At 39.4% G+C, this 22,476-nt stretch overlaps 1 protein-coding gene across 1 annotated transcript in view; it reads left to right on the forward strand.

The window, feature by feature from the left end:
* Positions 1–3,016: 3,016 nt before the first annotated feature.
* The window catches only part of stxbp6 (syntaxin binding protein 6 (amisyn)), a 65,555-nt gene continuing 46,095 nt past the window's right edge, over positions 3,017–22,476 (forward strand). Inside the window, exons 1-2 of the mRNA XM_005724087.1 lie at positions 3,017–3,417; positions 13,214–13,428. Of these exons, the coding sequence (XP_005724144.1) occupies positions 13,275–13,428 (154 nt within the window). The 5' untranslated portion in view covers positions 3,017–3,417; positions 13,214–13,274. The remainder of the gene's footprint in view (positions 3,418–13,213; positions 13,429–22,476) is intronic.

Raw genomic sequence — 22,476 nt, forward strand, 5'->3', positions numbered from 1 at the left:
TTGCTGATAGAGTCTGTTTTTCAGTGAATGGCTGTAGTTTGTTTTGTTTTTTTCCGACAGCCTTCCCTACGCAAAGATTCCACTCCTCTAACGTGTCTTGGAAACTTCAAACCACACAAGGGGAACCTGGAGGATGTGTCAGTCTCTGTGGTGTGTCATGCATCCAAAATTTAACCTCAGCATCGAATTGAGCAATGAGCATAGCCGAGGTTCCGACATTTTCGTTGGGCAATCAGTCTTGAGGCTTTTATTGAAACCTTGTCGTGGTTCAATGCTTTGCCTCTTTCATCAGAGAAATTCACTGACCAGGCTTTCCCTGGAGAGACTCAAGTGCCCCAAATCCCAAACTCAAAAGCAGGAAACTAATGCCTGCTAATGCCCTTTTCACCCTCTCAGCTTGTGTGTGTGTGTTCTCATATATATGTGTGTGTGTGTGGATCCGTTTCTCACCCTTTGGCCACTTTCTGCTTTTTCCTCCACCTGGAAAAAAGGAGTCATTACAGTAAAAAGTGTTTACTCGTGTAGGAGAACACAGAGTGTGTGCAGGGCAGTGTCAAAGTACCTTCTTGTACTCGTCCTCACAGCCACAGGAGTCAAGTATTCCCCTTTCAGATTACAATTTATACTCAACAGAAGGGTCTCTGTAACAGAGTGGATGGTCACAAGGTAGCCTCAGGTAGTCTCAGAGGATCAAGAGGGTTTTTTTTTTTTTTTTCAAATTCCACATTCCTGAAATGAACTACATGTTGTGCCAGATTGCTAAGCTACCTGCTGCAAGGAATAACAAAGCCATACAAACAGTAATACGATCCCAAGGAAGTTTTGGGAACGTTCATATTTAATTACTGCTGTGCTGTTTGCCAAGTGAAAATGTCCTCTGTTTCTGCATGAAGCAGAGTAATCTGACTATCAGCTGTACCCGTTGTCAGTGGAATGATACGTAAGTTGCATTCTTGAATGAAAAACCGATTGAAATCTGCCATAAATACAGTTAGCCTTATATTTCAAAAAATAGCATGTTGTAGTAGATTCCTCAGGCTCCAGAATGTAAAGCCAGGCAAACTCCTGCAAGTTGTTTTCAATGATTTTTTTCCTGGACAAAACAGAAACATGAATTTCTGATTACAGCGTTGCTGTTTTTCCAGCCACAAGTGGTTTTCTTATCATGCATTTCATCTCATAAAGCTGACCTAAGGACATCTGCTATAGTACAGCAGGTCCTCTGCTTATCGTGGCAAGTAAGGATAGCTTAACCGCTCAACAGCTCCCTCCGCAACATGTTAACGATCAAATCCCCAGAGGCAAAAAAACAGAAGCACATAAAATATGAGCTATCTCAGATGAAGCAGAGGTTTCCAAGTTTCTTCAAAATGAAGACAGAGCGTGTAAAAGAAGCCAGATCTATCAGGAGAGGAATTAGGGCTCTGTGGGGAACACGGATGACTCACAACCAGACAAAATCATCCACTGTTCGTGTGTGTGTGTTTGTGAATTCCCATGGAGCAGATTTCTATTGGCAAGGTTGTAGAAAAACAAAAGATGATGGTCCTGAACACTGACACCTCCCACACGTCCGGCGGGGCGTTATTGGAAAGTGTTCAGGTAGAGTAGGCCTGTCTAAACGACTAATTCAAAGAACTTGAGCTTCTTTTTTAGATGATCTTGGGAAATGCCCTAGTTAGCAATCATAATGTGGGAAACTGCCGTATAACCACAAGTCTGTAATGTCTGCGCCACAGGCAGCGTGATGAGAGTTGTTGTATAACACCATTGTATGCTGTTGTTTTCTCATGAGGTGATGCTATTAGAACTCTAGTAACCTGTTTCAGGAGGGGAGACATGTCCAAACAAATGTGTAAAGGTGGATAAGCTTTTCTTTTTCTTTTTTTTTAAAGAGAACTTCCTTTACAAGACTTCTTGAACAGTTACTGTTCATGAACTCTTACAGGGAGATATCACATACTGTACTTAAAGTCTGAGTCATACAGACTATGCAATAAAACCTATTGGTGTCATAACTGCCAGTATATCATCAGAGGGACTGTGAGGTTTACCTCACCAGGCACTGTAATCCTGTCCAGGCTAAGACCAGGCTAAATTAGTTGTAGAAGATATTTTGTAGGCTAAATATGATAATCAGTCTTCTTCAGTGTTTGAGACATAGAAAAAAACAAAAAACAATGTATATAATTTCTCCACCACTACACTCACAATATCCTCAGAAGCCAGAAAGCTCTTTTTTATGAGCTCAGCAACCTTGGTAGTGTCATATTTATTTAAAGTTGTAACTTGGGAAGTCCGAATCACTGAAGAGAATCTACTTTCTGTTTTTTTTTTAACCCCTATAAACTATTAGTGTTTCATTCATTCACAGTACATTTCGGGACAATTTTGACCCGGGCACCAACTTCAGAAGCTCTCTCTCCTCTAGCTTACCTTTTGCCTCTTTTTACCCTCTTCTCTTTCCCCTCACCCCCACCTGGTTGCAGCAGATGTCTCTCCTTCCCCGAGCCTGGTCCTGCCAGAGGTTTCTTCCTGTTAAAAGGGAGTTTTTCCTTCCCACTGTTGCCAAGTGCTTGTTCACAGGGGATTGTGTGTTTTTTGGGCTTTCTTTCTAATATTGTGGAGGCTTTACCTTGCAACATAGAGCACTTCCTGTTGTTGTGAATGCCATATAAATATAATTGAACTGAATTGAATAGGTGTCTGCAACAAATTGACTAACTACAGATTAACTTGATTGTAACTTAATTTTAGTTTAATCTCACCTTAGAATTAAGTCGATTCTTATGTATTATAAATGTAAAAATGTCAAATCTGTTGGTGCTTGGTATGTGTTAGGGTCAAGGTTAATCCTGGTAAGTGCTTGTTGTACCGAATGATCATAGTTTGACACATTTCTATGAAGTATCCTTTTGCTTTCACTTTTGTGTTTGAATATTATACATATTATGACTTTTCAAGAGGCAATAAACATCCAGCCACCGCCTCCATTCAGCCTGGGAATTTTCTCCGTCTCGCGAAGCGTACAGACTCGAGGAGCTCACGACGTGGTGGTGTGATACTGTACGTGATTGGCGGGCGGGTGGGTTTGGTTTGTGTGTCTGGGAACCTGCTACTGGTCTCCCATCCATACACACTCACACACAGAGAGAAAGAGAGAGCCACGGTCAGACAGACTGGCTCTCCAAAACCGACAGCAGGGGGAAAAAAAACTCCTCTCGCGGCTCAGAAACCAGCAACTATCGCAGAAGTGAAGTCGACGCGATGTTAACCTCGAAATGCTCTCTTTTATTTTGAGAGGAAGGCTAACAATAGGGAAGAAGCTGTTTAAAAGTAGGTGAAGTGTGACAGCTGGAGACATTTAACCCAAGGATTTGTTGACTGCACGTGGAAACTGCTCGCTCAGACGCATCGGTGAGTAGTCTCTGCGTCCCGCTTACTTCCCGCAAACAATCAAAAGTTGGGCAGATATTTTACACAGGCGTACGGGGGGAGTTTCTTGTTATTGATGAACGACTGGAAGACTGCGCCAACAACCTTTCAGCCACTTTGCGGTACAATCAATATAAGCGTGCGCGCGCGCTTGTTAATCATTAACTAGCGCACGCGACGGTGTGACTTACTTAAAAAAACAACTTGTGTATTTTTTAAATTATTATTATGTATCATTCTCTCGGGCTTTCTGAACGGATTTCTTTGTCAAACATTGTTATTGTTTGAATTGTTTTGCTGTTAGAAAATATATATTTTTTTGTATCCGCGTTCACGTCCCTGTTTTTGTGCTTTAAAGTGTACGTTTGATGCCTGTCTTGTAAATTAAAATTAAATAGCTCACATAGTTTCTGCCAAACGTTTAATATTTGAGCGCCAGCCCAGCATATACAAATATTCCAGTGAAATTCCTTTGAGCCCAACGTGAATGTGGGGAGTTGTCCAGCACCAGTATTATGATTGCAGGGTGTGCTTCTCTGTCATCTGTTTGTTTGCTCGTCTTCATGTCACAGTGGCAAGTTAGAGTATAAAAGCCTCCAGATATTATCCACATGCTAATGCACACATGTTAAAGCTGCAAAGGGTTATAGTTTGAATTCCTTCCAGTGAACCGGACAGAGCAAGATGTTTGAAGGCTAAATATGTTCACCTCTTAAATCTAAAGCGTTCAGTGTTAATATTTGGATAATTTGTGCAATATCCAAAACCAGGTTTTTGGCATCTTTGTGCTAAAACAAACCAGTCCAAATGTGTATGGAAACTGTTTAGAGCCTCAGGGGCCACCTCGGAGCTTTTAAAAAGGGAATGATGAAATAGTGTTTTTAGTTAAAATGTGTATCAACCAAATGGCCTTTTTAAAGGGAAAAAAGACATATGCTTTGGCTTTAAATATATCCTAAAAAAATCTCAGGGGTGGCTCTTTACAAAGTCCAACACATGCTTGTATTTAAATACTACTATACCAAATCCCAGAGCAATTCCCACTTTTGTATCTCCAGGACATGCTGCAGACCTTGAAGAATGTTTAGTTGGGATTAGCTGTGAGGCTCCTTATACTGCCCCTATGCTCCTGGTGGCATTAACTAACCCACTTACATTAAAATATTGCTTCTTGCTGCACGAGTTCAGGGTTTAATTTGCTCTGGCATGCCATAAAAGATAAGCTTATACCTTTCCCCATAATTCAGTGTCCAATTACAGTCATGATGTAAACTGTTGAGCCGGCTCCCTCCCTGTGTGTCCACTACCTTGGCTTCTTCTTCTGCTAGACGGCAAATATCCTCGAAGGCAGACATAAAAAGATAAAGATCCTTGTTTCTGCGGTGCATCTCATATAGTGAACAAATAAACTCTGCTGCCAGGGTTTCTGATAAAATGACATTGAGGTCTGGAGTCTAAAGCTTTCCCTGAATTGCTCTGCTCTATGCTGTGTTTTAATATACTTAATGGAAAGGCAATGAAAGGAAGACACACGAAAGATATAGGGGTGCGTCTTTTAAGTGCCCCCCCCCCCAATTGCCAATTGTTAACCTGCTAAAATTTGGGTAACATACTGGCTGTCGTCCCTGTCACTTTTCCCCAGTCCAGTTAGCAGACAGCAGAGGAAGGGCGTGACAATCCTACTGACCAGCTGCCACATCCTACTTCTGCAAATCTTGAATGACTAAACAACAGTGAGCCTTATCTGCACTAGATGACATCTAGAACTAGCGCTGTATTAATATGAAAAATAATACTTAAAGAAATGTTAGCTAGAGTGAGTTAATTCCAACACATTACGTGATATTCTTTGTCATGGCAACCAACTCAATTATTTTCAGAAGAGAACCTGATGTTTTTTGGCTCGCATTCAGATTTTTAGTTTCTTTAAATTCAGAAATATGTAGAATTTCGTCTTGATGCATGCTCAATCATCCAGGTAGGTAAATCCACAAAATTTGATTCAGTTCATCTGGATGTAGCGTTTTCAGTGGGAGAAACGTTTCAAGGAACTGACCTCACAGCCCATTGTTCCTTCAGTGGTGCTAGTTTAAGTGGTACTGTTTATAAGACTGGGGAAACCTGCAGTCAGCTGAGACTGAAGAACTCACTTGGGTGAGTGACGAAATGTTTCTCCCACTGAAAATGCTACGTCCAGATGAACAGAATCAACGTTTGTGGATGTAGAATTTGCCTAACATCTCTCTCGCCCCATCACAGTTCACTTCAACTCATTGTTGCCACCTTAGTGACTTTGTCACTAGATTTTTTTTGTTTTTTCAGCATCCTGCAAAAAAAAAAAAGTACTCAAAACAAAACACCCCCGCCCAAAAAAACTTCAGGCGGTACTCCTTCGCGAACGCTCTTGTTCTCCCGCTGCTGGCGCAGTTTTTTCACCATCTGCTCTGTTCAGCGAGTGACACCGAACAACAAGGTTTCAGCTAGTGACAGACAGCTGTGCAGCTTATGAGAGGAAAAAAACCCATCAAGTTGCATCTGTTTCTCTCAGTCATCATTTTACTTGTAAACGCAGACAAAAATCACAGCACAGCCATTATATCTAACTTTGGCTTTTGCAAGATGATGTTGAAGGGCAGGCGCTGCGTTTAAAAAAATAAATAAATAAAAAATCCGAATTTTGCATTGAGGGATTGTTGCTCTTATTCAGTATTTTGGCTGTATGGAGTGGCATTTTTGTCTTTTTACCTTGATGTATATTTACGTCTGTACTGTTATGCAATGTGTCATGCCATTGGTCCTCTAACAGTCATTATGCTCGTGATCTCTGCAGTGTTTGAGACATCTCTCATTAAGTGCTCTCTATCTGCTTTTCTTCTGTTTTCCCAGCCCCCTTCTCAAATGTTTTATTGCTAGAGGGCACTGGGCTCTAAAGAATGAGCTCATTTGGGGGCCTGGCATGTCATTCATTGATTCATGGTTAGCCCATGCTGCCCTGGCAATATATAACCTTCACTAACAGCTGACTTGCACAGGAAAATGGATGGGACCTTCCATATCTTTCTGTTTTAAGGGGAGAAAATAACATCCTATTCAGTCTGGTTGATCTATGGTGCTCCCTTTTAACACAAAATGGCCATTAAATGGCATGTGCACTATTCGTTCTCGTGTACATTGCTATATACACATATGCGCGCCATGTGTATTGTGAAGAGAAAAAGTTTACAACTCATTGAATTAACAACAGAATTTAAAAAAAGATCCTTATGCAAAAGATGTTCCTTACCTGAGTAAGAGCCTACACTTTGAGCTTCTCTTAGATTATGTATGCAGACACGGATGTCTCTGTTTATTTTCTCAAAATCGGTGCGATCCCTCTGCTGAGCATGAGCTTCTCAACTATAAAAATCTAGAATGTGTGTAATATAATTTCTTGCCTTGCTGGCATTGTTACCCACGCAGTAAACGGTTGTTTAGGTTTGCATTCCTCAAGTCTTACATGTGACAGCTCTTCATTTGGATTTGGTTATAATGAATTTGGAAATTTTGCTGCGTCAAAAACAAAACAAACAAAAAAGTGATGCCTCAGAAGAGAAGATATGGCAGTTCAGAGCCCAATGTGCTGGATGCAGATTTGCAGGAGTGGCTTTTATTTCTACTGGGAAAGTCTGACAAAGCTTTCAAAGCCTGGCGATATTGTTTTGTGTCATACTTTTGATTCCTTCTCAACAGTACTATTGTTTTTCCATGTAAAGTACATTTGACTAAATAGATTATATCTAAAGTGTCTTATCTTGCACCACTGAAACAAACCCCATTGCTATTGGACTTGGTTTTTATTTGGCTTTAAATGAAACTTTTTGAAGAGAGAAAAAAAAAGATTTGATATTTTAAAATCTATTTTCAAAGTGGCACTACTATAGAGAGCAAACTATTGGATTCTCCAAGCTATAAAATGAGTCCATTCTAGGATCACTGACCCTCTTTCATTTGCTTGTCTAGGTAACGGCTAGGTGCTAATAATCAAACAGAAGTTTAGGCACTGGAACATTGAGGTGGGTCATAATAACACAATACCATGATGTTCCGATCCCAACAAATTCACTCCAAGGACATAGAATTTGCAAAAAAACGCAAAAAAACCTCTACAGGCCTCAGCTAGCATGTTAAATGTTAAAGTTCATGATTGTACAATTAGGAAAGGACTAAACAAGTATGGCGTGTTATGAAGCGTTGCCAGGCGAAAGTCTCGTCTCTCTAAGAAGAATATATTAGCATTTGTAAAGAAGATTAGGCTAATATCCCTTTGGATGAAGAGAAGATGGATGAAAGTCAAATAGAAAATAATTGCTTTAAGTTACTTGAAGTTGTTCTACAAGGTACTGAATCATGGGGTCTACTTGTTTTTTTTTTTTTTGTTTTTTTTACTGGACTGGATGGAGTTCTGAGAAAAATCTTTCGCTTTCAAATGACTGTACATGTTTTTGATATATTGTGTATGCGAAACTGATTTTATTTTTTGTATTTGTGGTGTAGTGCTGCATTAATACAACGCAGGCTGGCAGTAACACCTCAAAAACAGCAGGATCGATGTCGTAATCTCTCAGTTATTTTATGAGAAGTAACATTCACCATCTGTTCGCGTGGCAGTGTTGGATATCGCTCAGTCAGTGACACGGGTGAATGACATCACTCTCTAAAGATCTAATCTGTGAACGTAGGTGCGCTATGGAAGGTTTCTTTTTTTCCTGTTAAATCGAGGCCCTGAAAAGAGCCGCGAGTCGATGTGAAAGATGTGCATGAAAGACTGCAGATGAGGTAGCATGTTTTTATATCTTTGAGATATCTCCCACAGTGGAGTGTGGAATGAAAGAAACTATTTTGTTTCTGAACATTTCCAAAGCCAGTCAAATGTGAGTGGGAGGAGTAGATATGTACTTCTTTTGAAGGAGGACTTATTAGTTAGTTATCGCGTCAGATCATTATATGCGATATTCCCAGCTGTACTTATTTCATATCAGTTCAGCTGAGGTTCAGTCTGCACTGCTTTTCGTATTGTTGGCTTATCAGGAATAAAAAAAAAGAAAAAAGATTGTTGGCACGCCACTGCAGTGCACCTGTATGTTTAATTCTCAAATATGGCACAAGGGACCTGTTTAACAAACTGTACACTGTGTAAAAATGTTTGGAATCTTTTTCTGGATATTAGTTGTGGATTATTCTTACAACTTTCCATAAAGCTGAGTAAATTCCCCAACGTTAATTAACCTAGATTCCCAAATACGGCACCAGACTATATGCTTAGATTATTAAAGCTGTCAGTCTAAAAAGAAAAGTCTTAAGAGTTGGATATACATCCAGACTATACTGCTTTATATCAGTGATAGATAATTTACTAAACTTTTTAATTACACATACAGCAGAGTAAATATATTTAGTAATAGATGGATGTCAGATGGACTTGGTTGATGTATTTTTTTTTTTAATTAATAATCTTTTTTTAGCCTGTGCCACCTGCTGATCTGGCTTTGAGCTTTTATGCCTCTCTAAAGGAAACTAAAGACACACCTTTAGTTTAGCTTGACAAAGCCTGTATCATCCACCTGTCTTTTGGGCCCATTTTCTCAGCTCCTGCTGTTTCTGTTGCGGTGGAAAGAAGTTGCGGTTCCTGTGTGCTTGTGAGCACAGACTGGAAAGCGGGAGGACCGTGTTGATGCTTAAAGAAGAAGATGTGCAGGCTAGCTCTCCAAAGACCGCACTCCAATGAGGTCCCAGGAGAGCACTGAGCATTGACTGAACACATTTCACATTAACACAAGAGGGGAGCAAGGGAATGAGCAGGAACAGGGCTGGTCCTTTTACTGCTTGGCAATACACAACCACAGTTAATGAAGTGTTTTTGAAAGGTTTTGCTTGAAAATGGGGTGATAAGCAGCCGTAAAGTATATGTCCGTCATTTTCACTGCTACAACAGCTCCTTGGCTGTGACTGCTCGCACAGCTCAGAATTGCATAAGACTGCTCAAAGTCAGACCATAAGCTGTGCACTGGAGCTGGCTACATTTCGCTGCCTTGAGGCTCATGTTTGCTTCCTTCTCCTATTTCTGTTCCTTATTCTCTTCCTTGCATCCCCCATCTACTTATCCCCCCCTTCCCGTCATGCTTCAGCGGACCACCTGAGGGGGGCTATGTGCTGTGACAGCTTGAGGGGTGATGTGGGCAGCCTTCCTTTATAGCTAGAAGATAGTGTAGAAGAGGGAGAGGTGCTGTGGAATAGGGCTTTGAAAGTGAACAAGTCCACTGCACTAAAAAAAGAGAAAAAAGTCCACCGCACTGATTTGCTACTAGGTAGCAACGAGACCAAACAGTTGATGCATATTTTCTGTATTTGCTTTGCAGTGTGCTATCTAGTTAAACAACAAGAAAATAAAATAATTGTGAGCAACTGAAAAGGTTGAACTAATTTAGAGTGGTGCATGTGGAATTTAAAGAAAAGCTGTGATATACCCCCAGTATTGTTAGCTAAACATGCACATGCTAAAAATAGAAATACCGCATCAATATATTGAAAAAGCTTGTTATATTGGGAGGATTTGATGCATAACTCTGGAGAGCTGTACAGTTTGTGCACATTGGGGCTTCTGTCAGTTAATGAAATTAATTTTGTGAAGGTTGGGTCAGTGCATTCAAAAGGGGGGGGGGGGGGGAGGCTAAACCGTGGCAACTACTCTGGAATTCCTGCTAATGGCCTCGAGGCTGGTTCTCAAAGCAGGTCAGTCTAAAAGGATGTTGGAGTCATATTGCAGTTATCTGGCAAACATTACTTTCTGTGTGGTAACTTGCACTAACTTGTTTTGGTATCTCGTCTGTGCCATAGATATAACCAAGGTTGCTAATGCTATCTTGAATGATAACTTAGCATTTCATCCTTTCATCAAAATGTGGTCACTCCTGACTTTGAGAGATGAACATGCAACATGCAAAAATGCAGAGGCCATAAAACAGCTCTGGTCTGGTTCTGATTTTATTGCTCTAAAAGCTGTATTAGCAGTATAGTAAGAATTATCAGTTAATGATTTTATGAATTAATTGGCAGATCAAAGACTTTCCGAATTTCAAATGGGGACATAATGAATGAACAAACAGGCTATGGATGTGCTGTCTGCATATATAACAGTAAACAGTCACTGGGGACAGTGTCAAATCCATGAGGAACAACTGTTAATGTGTGTTACTACTGTTGTTGTTGTTTTTCTTTTCCTTTTTCCCCCTCTTGTTCAATTTGTCTTGCTCTGTTTTCTTTAAAAGATGTCTTTTCAACCAGTCAGTGTTCTACCTACACACAGCATCACAGCTGTTGAAATACTCCCAGTTGGAATTGATTGGGTGCACACAAACGCGTCTCCCTTATTGCATACCCATAATCCTTTACCCAGCCAAGACCTATGCAAATGGACAGGATCATAAATCCTTTATTAGGAGAATTTGCAAATCAGAAATTTTATTAAATATGTGCATTTTATGTGATATGAGATTTAGAGTTAACAGGTATGTAAAGTAATAGTTAGCGCTCCTTAATGAATCAAAGGTCTGCACATTGTCAGGAATAATCTGAAGACTAAGCTCTAGCTAATTCTTTATAAATAAGGCTGCAAGTTTTTCAGTCGGTGCCGGAGCTCAGAATGGCAGTATACTGTGCATGAAAGGTCTAAATTGAAGGAGCTGTCTTATGTTGAATGCAAAATAGTCCTGTGCATATTTTGATGGGAAACTGTGCTGTCTCTTAGCCAAAGTCTGCGGTTGTTGGACATCTCCAGTTCCAAAGAGAGACATATTTATTAGCCTCTTTAATTACTCTCCTGGCTGAAGTTTTAGTTTACTTTTAAGATTTGCATTGCTGAAAGAGCACACAAGAAGATGGATAGAAAGAGAGAATGTTTAATAAGTGCTGGCTGTGAAAGATTAAGTTGGAAATGTAGAATCACTACTACTGCTCGATTGTTACTTAAGCTTTCTAATCTTCTGTGATGAAAGTAGTATGTTTACCTAAAATAAAAAACATTGTCAGCACATGGTGATTGACGTTGTCATTTTAATTTTAATTTGTAGTTTTAATTTTTTCAAAGAAAAAAAGTCAAGGCCATATTACCATCTTCAGATTTTTGTGGGAGGAGAATATGGTGACCTTGGAATACATTATATCTATGCTGAACGTGTTGCATTTTTATGGGTGAGGTGCCTGTGACAGGGAGATGATTCATCTCATTTTATAGATCTTCTGTGTGTGATGTAATTCAAATGAAACCAACATAAAAGGATATATTAGAAATCACTTGGAGTGTGATGATGGGCTCCTTCCTCCATGACTATTTATTAGATTATCTTATATTGTAACAATGCTGTTGTGTCTAAGGCTTTTAAGTTCCACTTGTTTTGAAGTATTTCTTTTGGTATGATGTAATCCTGCTTTAACGCTTAGACCAGAGAACACTGAGGGTGCTTGGTAAAGTTCGTCCTTCTGCAGGTTTGCTTTTGTGCTAATCAGTCAAAACACCAAACTGTACTTCCACTAAGCTGCTGAGCACTAATTTCAAAGCTTGTTGCATTGTTACAAAAGACTTTACTTTGTGGGCAGTTGTTTTTATAAGCAAGTCAGTTTGATGAAAATGGTGTTTTGCAGTCTTTGCCTCGCTGTAGAGTAATTCAAGCGCTACTTGAGGCTGACAGATTAGTTCATAAGCAGCAGGGTGGCCTGTGCTGGCCTGTGATGTATGCGGTTGTAAGTGGTCTGTGTCTGAAATGAATGTGTGTGGCTGAGAAAATGATTACGTTTCAGTCCTCATGAGGGGGTTTGGGCCTAATTAACCTACTTCTTTATGACTGTTTCTTGTGCTCACTCACGGTTAGGGCAACTAAGCACACCCTTCTTTGACACCATTACACGTAATGTTGTGTTTACGCCGTCCTCCAGAAAGAGATTGACTAGTAGAAGTTGGCTTGTTGTAATGGAAATATGATTGCTGTTCTGTATCTGTGAGACTAGCAGTACTCTTAACAGCTTCAGCTGAAGTCATTTCATCTTTGTGAGTGGCAATACTTCCAAGGAGAATATTGCCAAAACATTTAGAGATATGCAATGCTAAGACTGACTGCAAGGGAAATGCAGCTATAGAGGATTTTGGAAATAACCTAATGAGCTGTGCACTGTGAGCAAATTCAGGTAGTCTTGTGTGGATTTTTCTCTGCTGGAAAACAAGATTAACTGGTCCAAGACTAGGTTTGTGCATGGACAAAAGATCTAAACAAATCTGCAATTAAGTACCTCAGCTTTGTGCTACCATGGTACAAGGAAGTGTCTCCTCTTCTTCCGAAACCATTAGAATTTTGTGTATAGCACAAAAGATAAGAGTTCCAATATTTAAAGAGCGCTTATAAAAAGTTACTTGAGGTAATGTAAAACTAAAATGTTTAGCAGTTATTTTATACTTTCAAATTTTAGGAAAAAAAACTGCCTGGGTTCCTTTCGTGTGTACATTTGACTTGTGCTGTATATTGCCCTCTCACTGCCATTACACAATGCACCTTGTTTCAGTAGATTCACACTTCAAATTAGGATCCGTGTTATTTATTAGAAAAGAAGAATGGGAAATGCCCTTAATGTACTTGCTAAATGAAAAAAGTGTGTTTCAGGATATGTGAGATCTTTGCTTTTTCTAAGCACAGTCTAGTTGGTCCTACTTAATTTAATTAGCTGGTTTTCTTCACTCTCTTCTCTTCTTCAGTGAAGCCTGGATTGCTCCACTTTAACTGGTGACCAGCTGTTTACGTCTGCCTAAATCAGAGATGAGTGCCAAATCTGTAATCAACAAGGAGGTGTTCATACCTCACGATGAGAAGATGCTTGCTGCTGTACAGGTGAAGCGGAGGACAAAGAAAAAGATCCCCTTCCTGGCCACCGGTGGTCAAGGAGATTACATGACATTCATCTGCGTCTCAGGTCAGGACAAATTAAAAACCTCCTTTTGTTTGCTTATGTTTAAATGCAGTTTATGCTTTTTGCCTTTCTATTTGCGAGAGCGCACCAGTTGCGCCTTTGCAACCCACAGTCACATTTCCGCATGTCTCCCATAATTCTTCCACTAATGTTCACACTGATGAGCATGTTTACGTTTTCCCCTGCCAACAGAATGACACACTAAATCAATTTGCTGCAGGGCTTCATGTCAATCTTTTTAAATAGATTAGATTTAAGATGAAATTGATTAATTGCTTCACCAGAAATTCAGGTTTCAGTTGTTTCAGTTTGGGGTTTTTCTCCCTTATTGTTGGAACATTAGCTGATGTATTACTTGTTAATTGAATTACCCAGGCAAATTGTTCATGAGGAGAATATCTAGATCCTCCTTAATTCTCGTGCCAGAAAAACTGCTTGTGAAAATCTGATACATTTTTCATTTTCTGTCTTGAACGCTGCTCTGGCAGCAGTAGATTACATGACTGAGGGTTATAGTTAACTTAAGGATGATTATGAGGAATTTAAAGTATAACCAAGCAGCTCAAAGCCAGTAAAGCTCTGTCTATGTTGGATTCAAATTCAAGGTTGCCTTGCAGCAGGCAAGTTACTCAACAGTCAGCCTCTTTATTTACACCCTCAGATACATGTACATGAAAGGCAACTGTAGCGAGCGCAAGCCACAAATTGTCAGAGAGTGGACACTGTTTTTCTAAAGGGTTTATAATGAGTCATTTCGCCTTTCATGTGGAAATAAGTATTGCTTGATATTCACTTCTTGTAATGCCAGTCTCGTCACGTCCCTTGCAGCAGCGTTCACCTTTGTATCTCATTTGAGCTTGGCCACTGTGAAATATATTAAAATCACTGGATGTCCTAATTGCTTATTTTGCATGGCAGAAAAATGTGGTAATTATCCGATGTTGTAGCTTTTTGTTAAATTCAAAATTACTTTGTATCTGAAAATTGGGTATCTATGTTGTTCCTTTGCCTGACCTAACGTCATGTGTTTTAATCTATCTATATTGTATTTTCTATGTCTTAATCCTCACTGACTTTGATACTCCTTGTGTTTGCTCTACTTGTTTCACAAGAGCAAAATAAAAAAGAAATGCATGTCACCATGGGCCGAGGGAGTCCACGCGTTTGTAGAGACATTTGATTTAGGTGGTGAACACCCGTGTGTAAGCATCAAAGCCTCTTGCTGACATGTTTTCTAATGACTCCACACCTACGATACTGTGTTGTTGTCTAAGAAAAAACATGCTTGGTGTCATTAGTTGGCTTCCATTTGAGTTGCTGGAATTGCTGCAGTTGTTTGTCCTTTTTGCTTGTTAAATAATTTTAAGTTTGACTGGATATCTCTCCTCATTATCTTTTTCTGCATTCATTTGTTGCCATCATTTTTTTGCTACTACTTTATCTAAGCCAAAAAATGCCCACTACTACACATTTTACAACAGTTGCAATCGGGGCAGTTGAGTAATTGGTCAATTCACTGACCATCATATCCATAGATGACGGGCACATAGTTAATTAAACAAAAAATACCTCCAAAATTTGATTACTGGATTTTTTTTTTTTATTCATTAGCTTAGCATTATTCTCAGATTCTCAATCCCCAAGTGATTTATTAGTGGACAGTCTGCCTGTTGTTATTGCAAAAGTTTGGTGGTTTTGCATGCACGTGTCCAGGACTGGGGGAAGAAAATACTTTGGATATATAAACCCAAGATTAATTTGTGCCACAGTGATTGCAATAGAAATCTATGGAAAAGAAAAGCATACCATATCATCTGTCAAACATGGCAGAGGCACACATACATGGTCAAGACTGGCTGCCAGTGGAAGTAGCATTATTGATGATGTGAAAACTGATAGAAGTAGCAGGATTAATTCAGTCCAAATGGGCCATCCAGGCATTTTGCAAAAGCAACCCAAGAGTTTCTCGAGGCAAAGAAATGGGATGTTATTAAATGGCCAAGTCGTACTCCCTATTCCAGCCAAGTGGAGCATGACTTGTAGTTACTGAAGACAAAACTGAATGCAGAGACCAACTGAAGATGGTTGCAGTAAAGACCTGGCAGAGCATCTCAAGGCAATGTCTGTGGCGAAGGACTTTTACTCCCAATATTAAAACCAGTTCTTATACGTAAAGCTGGTAGTTTGTTAATTCAGAACTGAAATTGGGCTGCGTATAAAAATGGTTGCAAGTACAAAACACTCAATGCAGTCATTTTGTTAAAACCTCTTGAATTACACCAGAAAGTATACACTTCACTCTGGTTTGATTTGAAATGCACTGCAGAGATGTACTGAGATAAATATTTACAAAATCTGCCCTTATTCGACTGCCTTTGCCCCTAACTGTACTTTTATAGAGATTTTCTACAGTCATTGGCTCCAACCTTGGTCTAAGGATGGATAGGAATGCTGTTGTTGAGTATGAGTAAAAGGACTGTGAACTGTTGCATTCCCACTTCTTTTATTATTTTTTGGTAGGTTTTTGCATTGGTTTACACAAAATTTATGTGGACATAAGAAACGTTTCACATGCTGTCATCATTTTCTTGTATGTAGGAATGCATGTTGTACCAAAAGAAATCCAGAGAATACACTGTCTGAGAATTCTGCTATCACCACCATTGCACCCATTTATCTTCCCCTAGACACTCTGACTGTCTGCATTAGTGGTCTCCTGACTCGGCTGATGTTTTGTATCACATGTGGGAACAGAAGTAGTGCCTTCACTACTTCTGTTTCCACAAGTCATGTGGCTTTTAAGCCAGCACAGCATTGTTCTAGATTTTATGTGCGTTTTCCTATGAATGTGCTGCACAATAACACCACAAGTTTGAAACTAGTCAGCTCATGGCTCCCAGGGCATTTTAAACAGAGGGCAGCTTGTGTTGCTTACGTGTTCAGGATGTGTGTAACTGTAAAAGTACTGTGTGTGTGTGTGTGTGTATAAGGGTGGGGGATGGTGCTTGTTGACAGTCTCATGGCGACAGTAGCATATACTTGAAGCCTGGGGGCCAAGCAGTGGCAGAGTTATGTAATCTGTGGGATGTCACGGTTAAAGGAAGCCTAAAGTACCAGAAGCTGTACTGTAGAGACAGCCACAAGAGATTCACTCTCAAACTGAGTAAGGTAGCAGAATGAAACCACATGACTTCTGCACTCACTCCAGGATCATATGCTTTTGTGTTGTCAAAAGAGGAGTATCTGAATACGTCAACAATCAAGATGTTTTTGTAATAAATCACTAACCACTCAAGTCTTTGACTTGTGTGTTTGTTGAGCACATGGCTGTTTGTCTTAGGTAGAGAGCTGCATTTATTAATGGAACAAAAAAGCCTGGACACCTGCCAGTTGGTGAGCAGTGCCGCTTACTACAAATTACATGTTGCTGGAGGAAAAACGAAACTAGTTTAGCTCACTTAGCTGGCTGTTGTTTGACTTTAGAGTGAAAGCTTGTAAATTAATCTTATGTTAGCAAAGAAGACTGATAATAATCTTAAATTCACTGTAGCAATAAACTGATTTCCACTAGAGGAGGGTTTTTTTTTTTTGCCCACAAGGTCTAGCAGAGAGCTCTCAAAAAACACTTGACTTTTTGGTGTGCATGATCATCTTTCTCTCCTAATTTGTTTGATGTAGTTCTCTGCATTTTTTTTTCTGTTTCAATCACAGTCTAGATTTAGTATGTGTATATACACAATGTAAAACTAAACCAGTGATATCTGTTATTCATATTACTGCCTATGCTAGTTGTTATTCAACTTAATGTGAGGTTGCATAATTTCTATTCTTTCCCACTATTTAATTTCCTAGCTCTTTCAAGCACTGTTGGGGTCAGTGCATTATGATTGATCCCTGTTCACATGCCAAACCACAGTGTCATCACAGTTTAAGTCACTGGTGGATCATTAACTTTCATAAGGGCCTGAATGAGAACAAGGTGTGTTGTGGAAAGCTCCATTAATATGATGAACTCAGTTCTGCTCAATACTGATTTTTATCTCTTTATAAAATTCCACTTTTAATAGATTTTATAATTAGGCCATGAATATATGCAGTGGGCATAGTAAAATGCCAACAATTTATAATTTAAGTTTTTGCAAATTTCAGACTTTTATCAGTACTGTTGGCATTTTGCTTGTAGTCCAATTGCTTCATCTTCAGTTTTTCAGTTCTCCTTTTCTTGTTCAGAGAGAAAAATGTTAAAACCCAAAACAGACTACAACTGCACAAGAGTCTGGGTCAAAGTCTGTGTGGAAAATCCAAAATACAGTGGAGAGGTGATTGTCATTGAGATTGGATCTGTAACTGGATTTGTTAAACTGTGGATATTTGTTCTCGTAGAATGGTGGATCCAAAGAGAACCAACATCTTTACTGTTGGCATGCGAGTAAGAATGTTGCTCTCAGGCTGGCTTGAAAGAAACTGCATTTCATCTGCAGATAGGCCTTTGTCCTGCAGTTTGGTATTTAGTTCATTAGTGCAGTCACATCAACAGCAAATGCATTTGAGGGCTCTAGAGTGTTCTTGCATTTCTTCTCACAAAACTCTTAAGTATATATGCTTTTGAGTCCCATATTCTTTTTAACACTTTGCCCAGGCTGAGCCACCTGACAGCTGTGTGGTAGCCTCTGTCACAACGTTTAGTCTCGTGCTCCTCCGAAACTGCGAACAGACTATGTGTGATTCAGCGCTCTTGCCTTGACCAAGTTAACTATTCATTAACAACATGGTTAATTTTTAGCACTGACTTAGATCACCTGGAGTATAATACAGTGTAAAAATACCAGTTTCTGGGTTCGTTTCAGTCTTTTCACCTTGCATCTGATTCAAAAGTCCAACATTTTTCCCTGTCACATTTGGACAACCATCGGGTAAAACGCCCACGAGTGTGTCCCATTTCAGCCCAAGCCCATCAAAGCACTTACCTTCGTGAACAAATCACTCCCTGTCGTAGTCCCTTTCACTGAGTGCATTGCTGTCAGCGCCTCCATAATCTCAAACTCTTTCATTATCCCACGTACAAAGATGAATAACTGGCTTGTGTTGCGGACATCACAGCTTTTGTTCAGAGCCAAGAATAAAAAGGAAAAAAAACAGTCTGCTCGATCTGTCTTGGTACAGTTCTTCTGAAGAAGAGTACATTCACTTGTGTTCATTTTCTTCTTCCTCATGGCATATTAGCATGGCAGAGTCCACCAAAAAGTCTTTGATAAGATCTCCATCAGAAAATGGCTTACTTTTTAAAAAGTTTTTATGGAAAATCACAAAAATAGTCTTGACTGCTCTATCCCTGAATATGTAAAGCTTGATAAAAAAGTTCTTGTTGCTTTTCTCTGTAATTTCATTTCCCATGAAACCCCAAAACAGTAAGTCATTCTGTTGGAGTTTATCCAAAGAGAAAAGACTGTTTGGTGGCTGAAAAGGGACAAACTGGGTGATGTATATTTGTAGCCTGTTTTTTTTTTTATTTTTTATTTTTTGTGCATATTAAAGTTTTCAGGAGAACATGTTTGCTGGAACGATTGCAGAACCTTAACATTGACCAAGTTGGTTGGTAACTTTTTGTCTTTAATCACTGACGAAGCCCAACCAGCTATCAGAGTCTCTGACACATCCTTTGTGCACTTGGGAGCTTTACATAAATTTCCATTAAGACATTCAATGGCATGGTTGTATTCATGAATTGCATTTATGCAGGCATCTTATTTTGTGGGTTGGATTACATGTTTAATTTCATATGTTGGCTGGCTCTTACACGTGCTGAGGCTAATGCTGGTCTCCTGTTTGTGGTGATTGTTTTTAAAGTTTAAGCTTCTTTTTCATCACACCAACTTAATTAAATGTTGAATAATGTAATGCAGTAACACTCTAGTTAATGTTGTAACACACAGGGATCATTTACTTTGAATACTGTTAATTGGAGCCAGTGACTTACGACAAGTGTGTTTATACATTAATGTTGCTGTCATCTGTCTTGCATCCTTGTGGTGTTAAAAATGATCAAAACTCTCAGTTACCACACTTTCTTGCGTATTGCATTTGTGCACTTTCAGCTTGACTCCATTCATCATCAGTGCCCTTGTGATTATTGATTCACTGGTGAGATGGGGCGAGTGGATTGTGTAGCGCAGTGGTACATTAAGCTGCTCAGACCAGCTAAAAAATCAGATCAGGTATAACCTTGGTTACCTGGTCCAGAGACACAGAAGTCTGAAATTTTCTTTTCATATACATACACCTTAGAGAAACCCTGGCAAATAGAGACAGAAACTAACTTTAGCCGGAAGGGGATAGCTTAGGATAAGAAATGAATACTATCCCTAATAAATTAGTCAGCTGATTTCCAGCAATGCCTTTGTTCACTTTTTTAAAAATGTTTGCCTGGGCCTATAAAACAGACCAACAACATTAAAATGCGACAACAAGACTGCACATACCGACGATATTTTGTTATATTTAATTGCACCTTTAAAGGTGTCCCTCGAGTCCTACCTCCTATTGGTTTAACCTTTCCCCACAGAAATCACAGAAACTGGATTACTAGGATTACTAAAATGGAAAAACATTCAGCAGTTCCCCCATAAAGAACCACTGAATGGTGAAAGACTCATTTCAAATTAAATTTGTCAATTGTTTACAATTATTCAGTCCTCAAAGGAAAATGTAGTTTGACTGTATCACGTTTGAAGGACTACTTCAGGTCAGTTGAAATTTGACCACTGTTAAAGCTGAAGCCTATAACTGAGGCAGTGTTAGACAATGTACAAAACATGCAGTATTTATGACCTGATTTTAAGATATTTTGGAATAGATTTGGTTTTATTTATTAAAAAAAAAAAAAAAAAGCAAATTGATCTCTCCCATCAAGTATGTTATGTATAAATGACAGAGGGGAAAGTAACCATGTTAACTGCTGAAACATGTTTTTAAGACCAAAAAGGGAAAAAAAAAAATCAATAGTATATTGAAACTGTTGTGGCCTTAATGTCGTTCTGCAGAATCAGCAAACACCTACAAGTCACTTGACATGTCTTTCAACATAGACTAGCTGGAGGACTCCCACAGAAGCACATGTCTGAGGAAAAAGGGCGTACGAGAAGAGCTCTTCAGACAGCACAACTGAAATCAAACAGAAGAAAAAAAATGCACTGCTGTGCTTTACCTGTCCGTTTGTAGAAAAAAATAACCGAGATACTACTTTGTTCATTTTAACTTTAAAAACAAAGTCATTTCTAGCTGAAAATAAGCCATTCCTACTTACACTTTTAAGACAAGAAGACAGAAAATTGTGCCTCTGGGGATGGTGCAAAGTTCAGTTCAGTGTACTTTACAGAGTTTTCTAGTTTGCTGTAGCATTCCTGCTGTATCTGACTGATATAACTTCTTTAAACATCTTGGGGAGTCTGGACAAATGTCTTTTAACGAGGTTCAGCCAGACGTGGGTGTCTGGATGACCTGGGTTCTATTCTGAAGATTGTTACCTCTGTGGGTTGCCAGTGGAGCAGCAGTGACTGATGCTAGCCTCCCAGTATTTACTGAGAGCAGAGACATACAGCCCACTCACGCACAACAGTAGATACATCAGCATGGCACTAATAACACAATCCCTGTAAGGAATCTATGTGGTTATGTTCATCCATTTGTGTGTGTGTGTGTGTGTGTGTGTGTGTGTGTGTGTGTGTGTGTGTGTGTGTGTGTGTGTGTCATCCATACTAGAGCCTCTTTGTGTCAGTGTGCTATTGTGGGCTTATCTAGACTAATTAGGTTCTTGTAGTTCAGCTCATTTCATGGTAGGTTGACTACTTTCTTAAACATGAACTGTCTTCACCTTTCACTTTGCACCCTTTTTAATGTCAGCTTCCCCCTTATTTCTTTGCCTCTTATCTCCCCTAGGCCCTTGATGAAGGCTTTTAAAAGTTTTATGAAAAGTTCTGGTCCTCAAGTGTCCTGAGCTGAAGGTAATAAGCAAAAGAAGTGATAGGTAGATGAGGTAAAAAGATTAAGGAGATGAAATGGCAATATTTTGTGGAATAGTGTGCATAAGTATGCATGCACACTATTTCCTTTTTTGTTGTTGTTGTTGTTGTTGTTGTTGATCTGAAAAAAAAATGGTTCGGTCAGATGGTCTGTAAAGAATTGCTGGATAACAGTTTTGCTCATGCAGAAAAACAGAATTTATTGGGATGGCTAAAACTCACTTGACCTTGATGCTCGATTGCTAGCAGACCTTGGGTTGTTATCCAGACTGATGAGTCTCCAGTGCAAGTTGAGCATCCAGCCATGGAGTGAGTGTGATTTGGGAAGTCTTTGTCCTCTTCTGTGACCTAAACACAAAACCTGATATCCCAACTGATTTCTTTTCTTTTTTGGGGGCCAGAGTATTTGGATAAAATGGCTTTAATCAACTTCATTTTTTGGTATCCATCCATCTTCTTCTAGTGATGTGGTGGTTAGCTCAGCAACCTTACAGCAAAAAGGTCCTGTGTTCCAATCCTCTCCACACCTCTCTAGGGTGTGTCCTCCCTCTTGCCCTATGTCAGCTGGTATGGGATTCAACCCCTTGCATCCTGATTTATTGTTACACTTGTTGAAGTTATCACTTTTTAAACTAAATATTTCTGAGAGAAACACAGGGACATAATCACGCATACCCATAATGCAGCATCCTTATGTTTTGTTGTCTAATACATCTTCTCACTCATACAGGACATACACATGGATGCAGCAGGTGTAGCTGATAGATGAAAGGCTTAGGTGCTCTGCAGGTTGACTGTGCTGTGTTTGGTGTTGTGCATACAAAGCCATCCCCTGCAGAGATGGCCAGCCTGTTTGGTCCAAGAAAAATAGGAACATAATAAGCATGGGTTGGGTGTACATCTTTTTTTAACCAGCACATACTGCTGAAGTTCTGAAAGCTGTATTTGTTGTACTTTTCTGTAACTAAACTGTTTATGAGGATTTCATCATCCAGCAGCTTCTTTTGTCCAAGATACATTTTATTTCATGTTC

This window comes from Pundamilia nyererei, unplaced genomic scaffold, assembly GCF_000239375.1.
Source record: "Pundamilia nyererei isolate P.nyererei 1_Seehausen unplaced genomic scaffold, PunNye1.0 scaffold00010, whole genome shotgun sequence".
NCBI classification, from domain to species: domain Eukaryota; kingdom Metazoa; phylum Chordata; class Actinopteri; order Cichliformes; family Cichlidae; genus Pundamilia; species Pundamilia nyererei.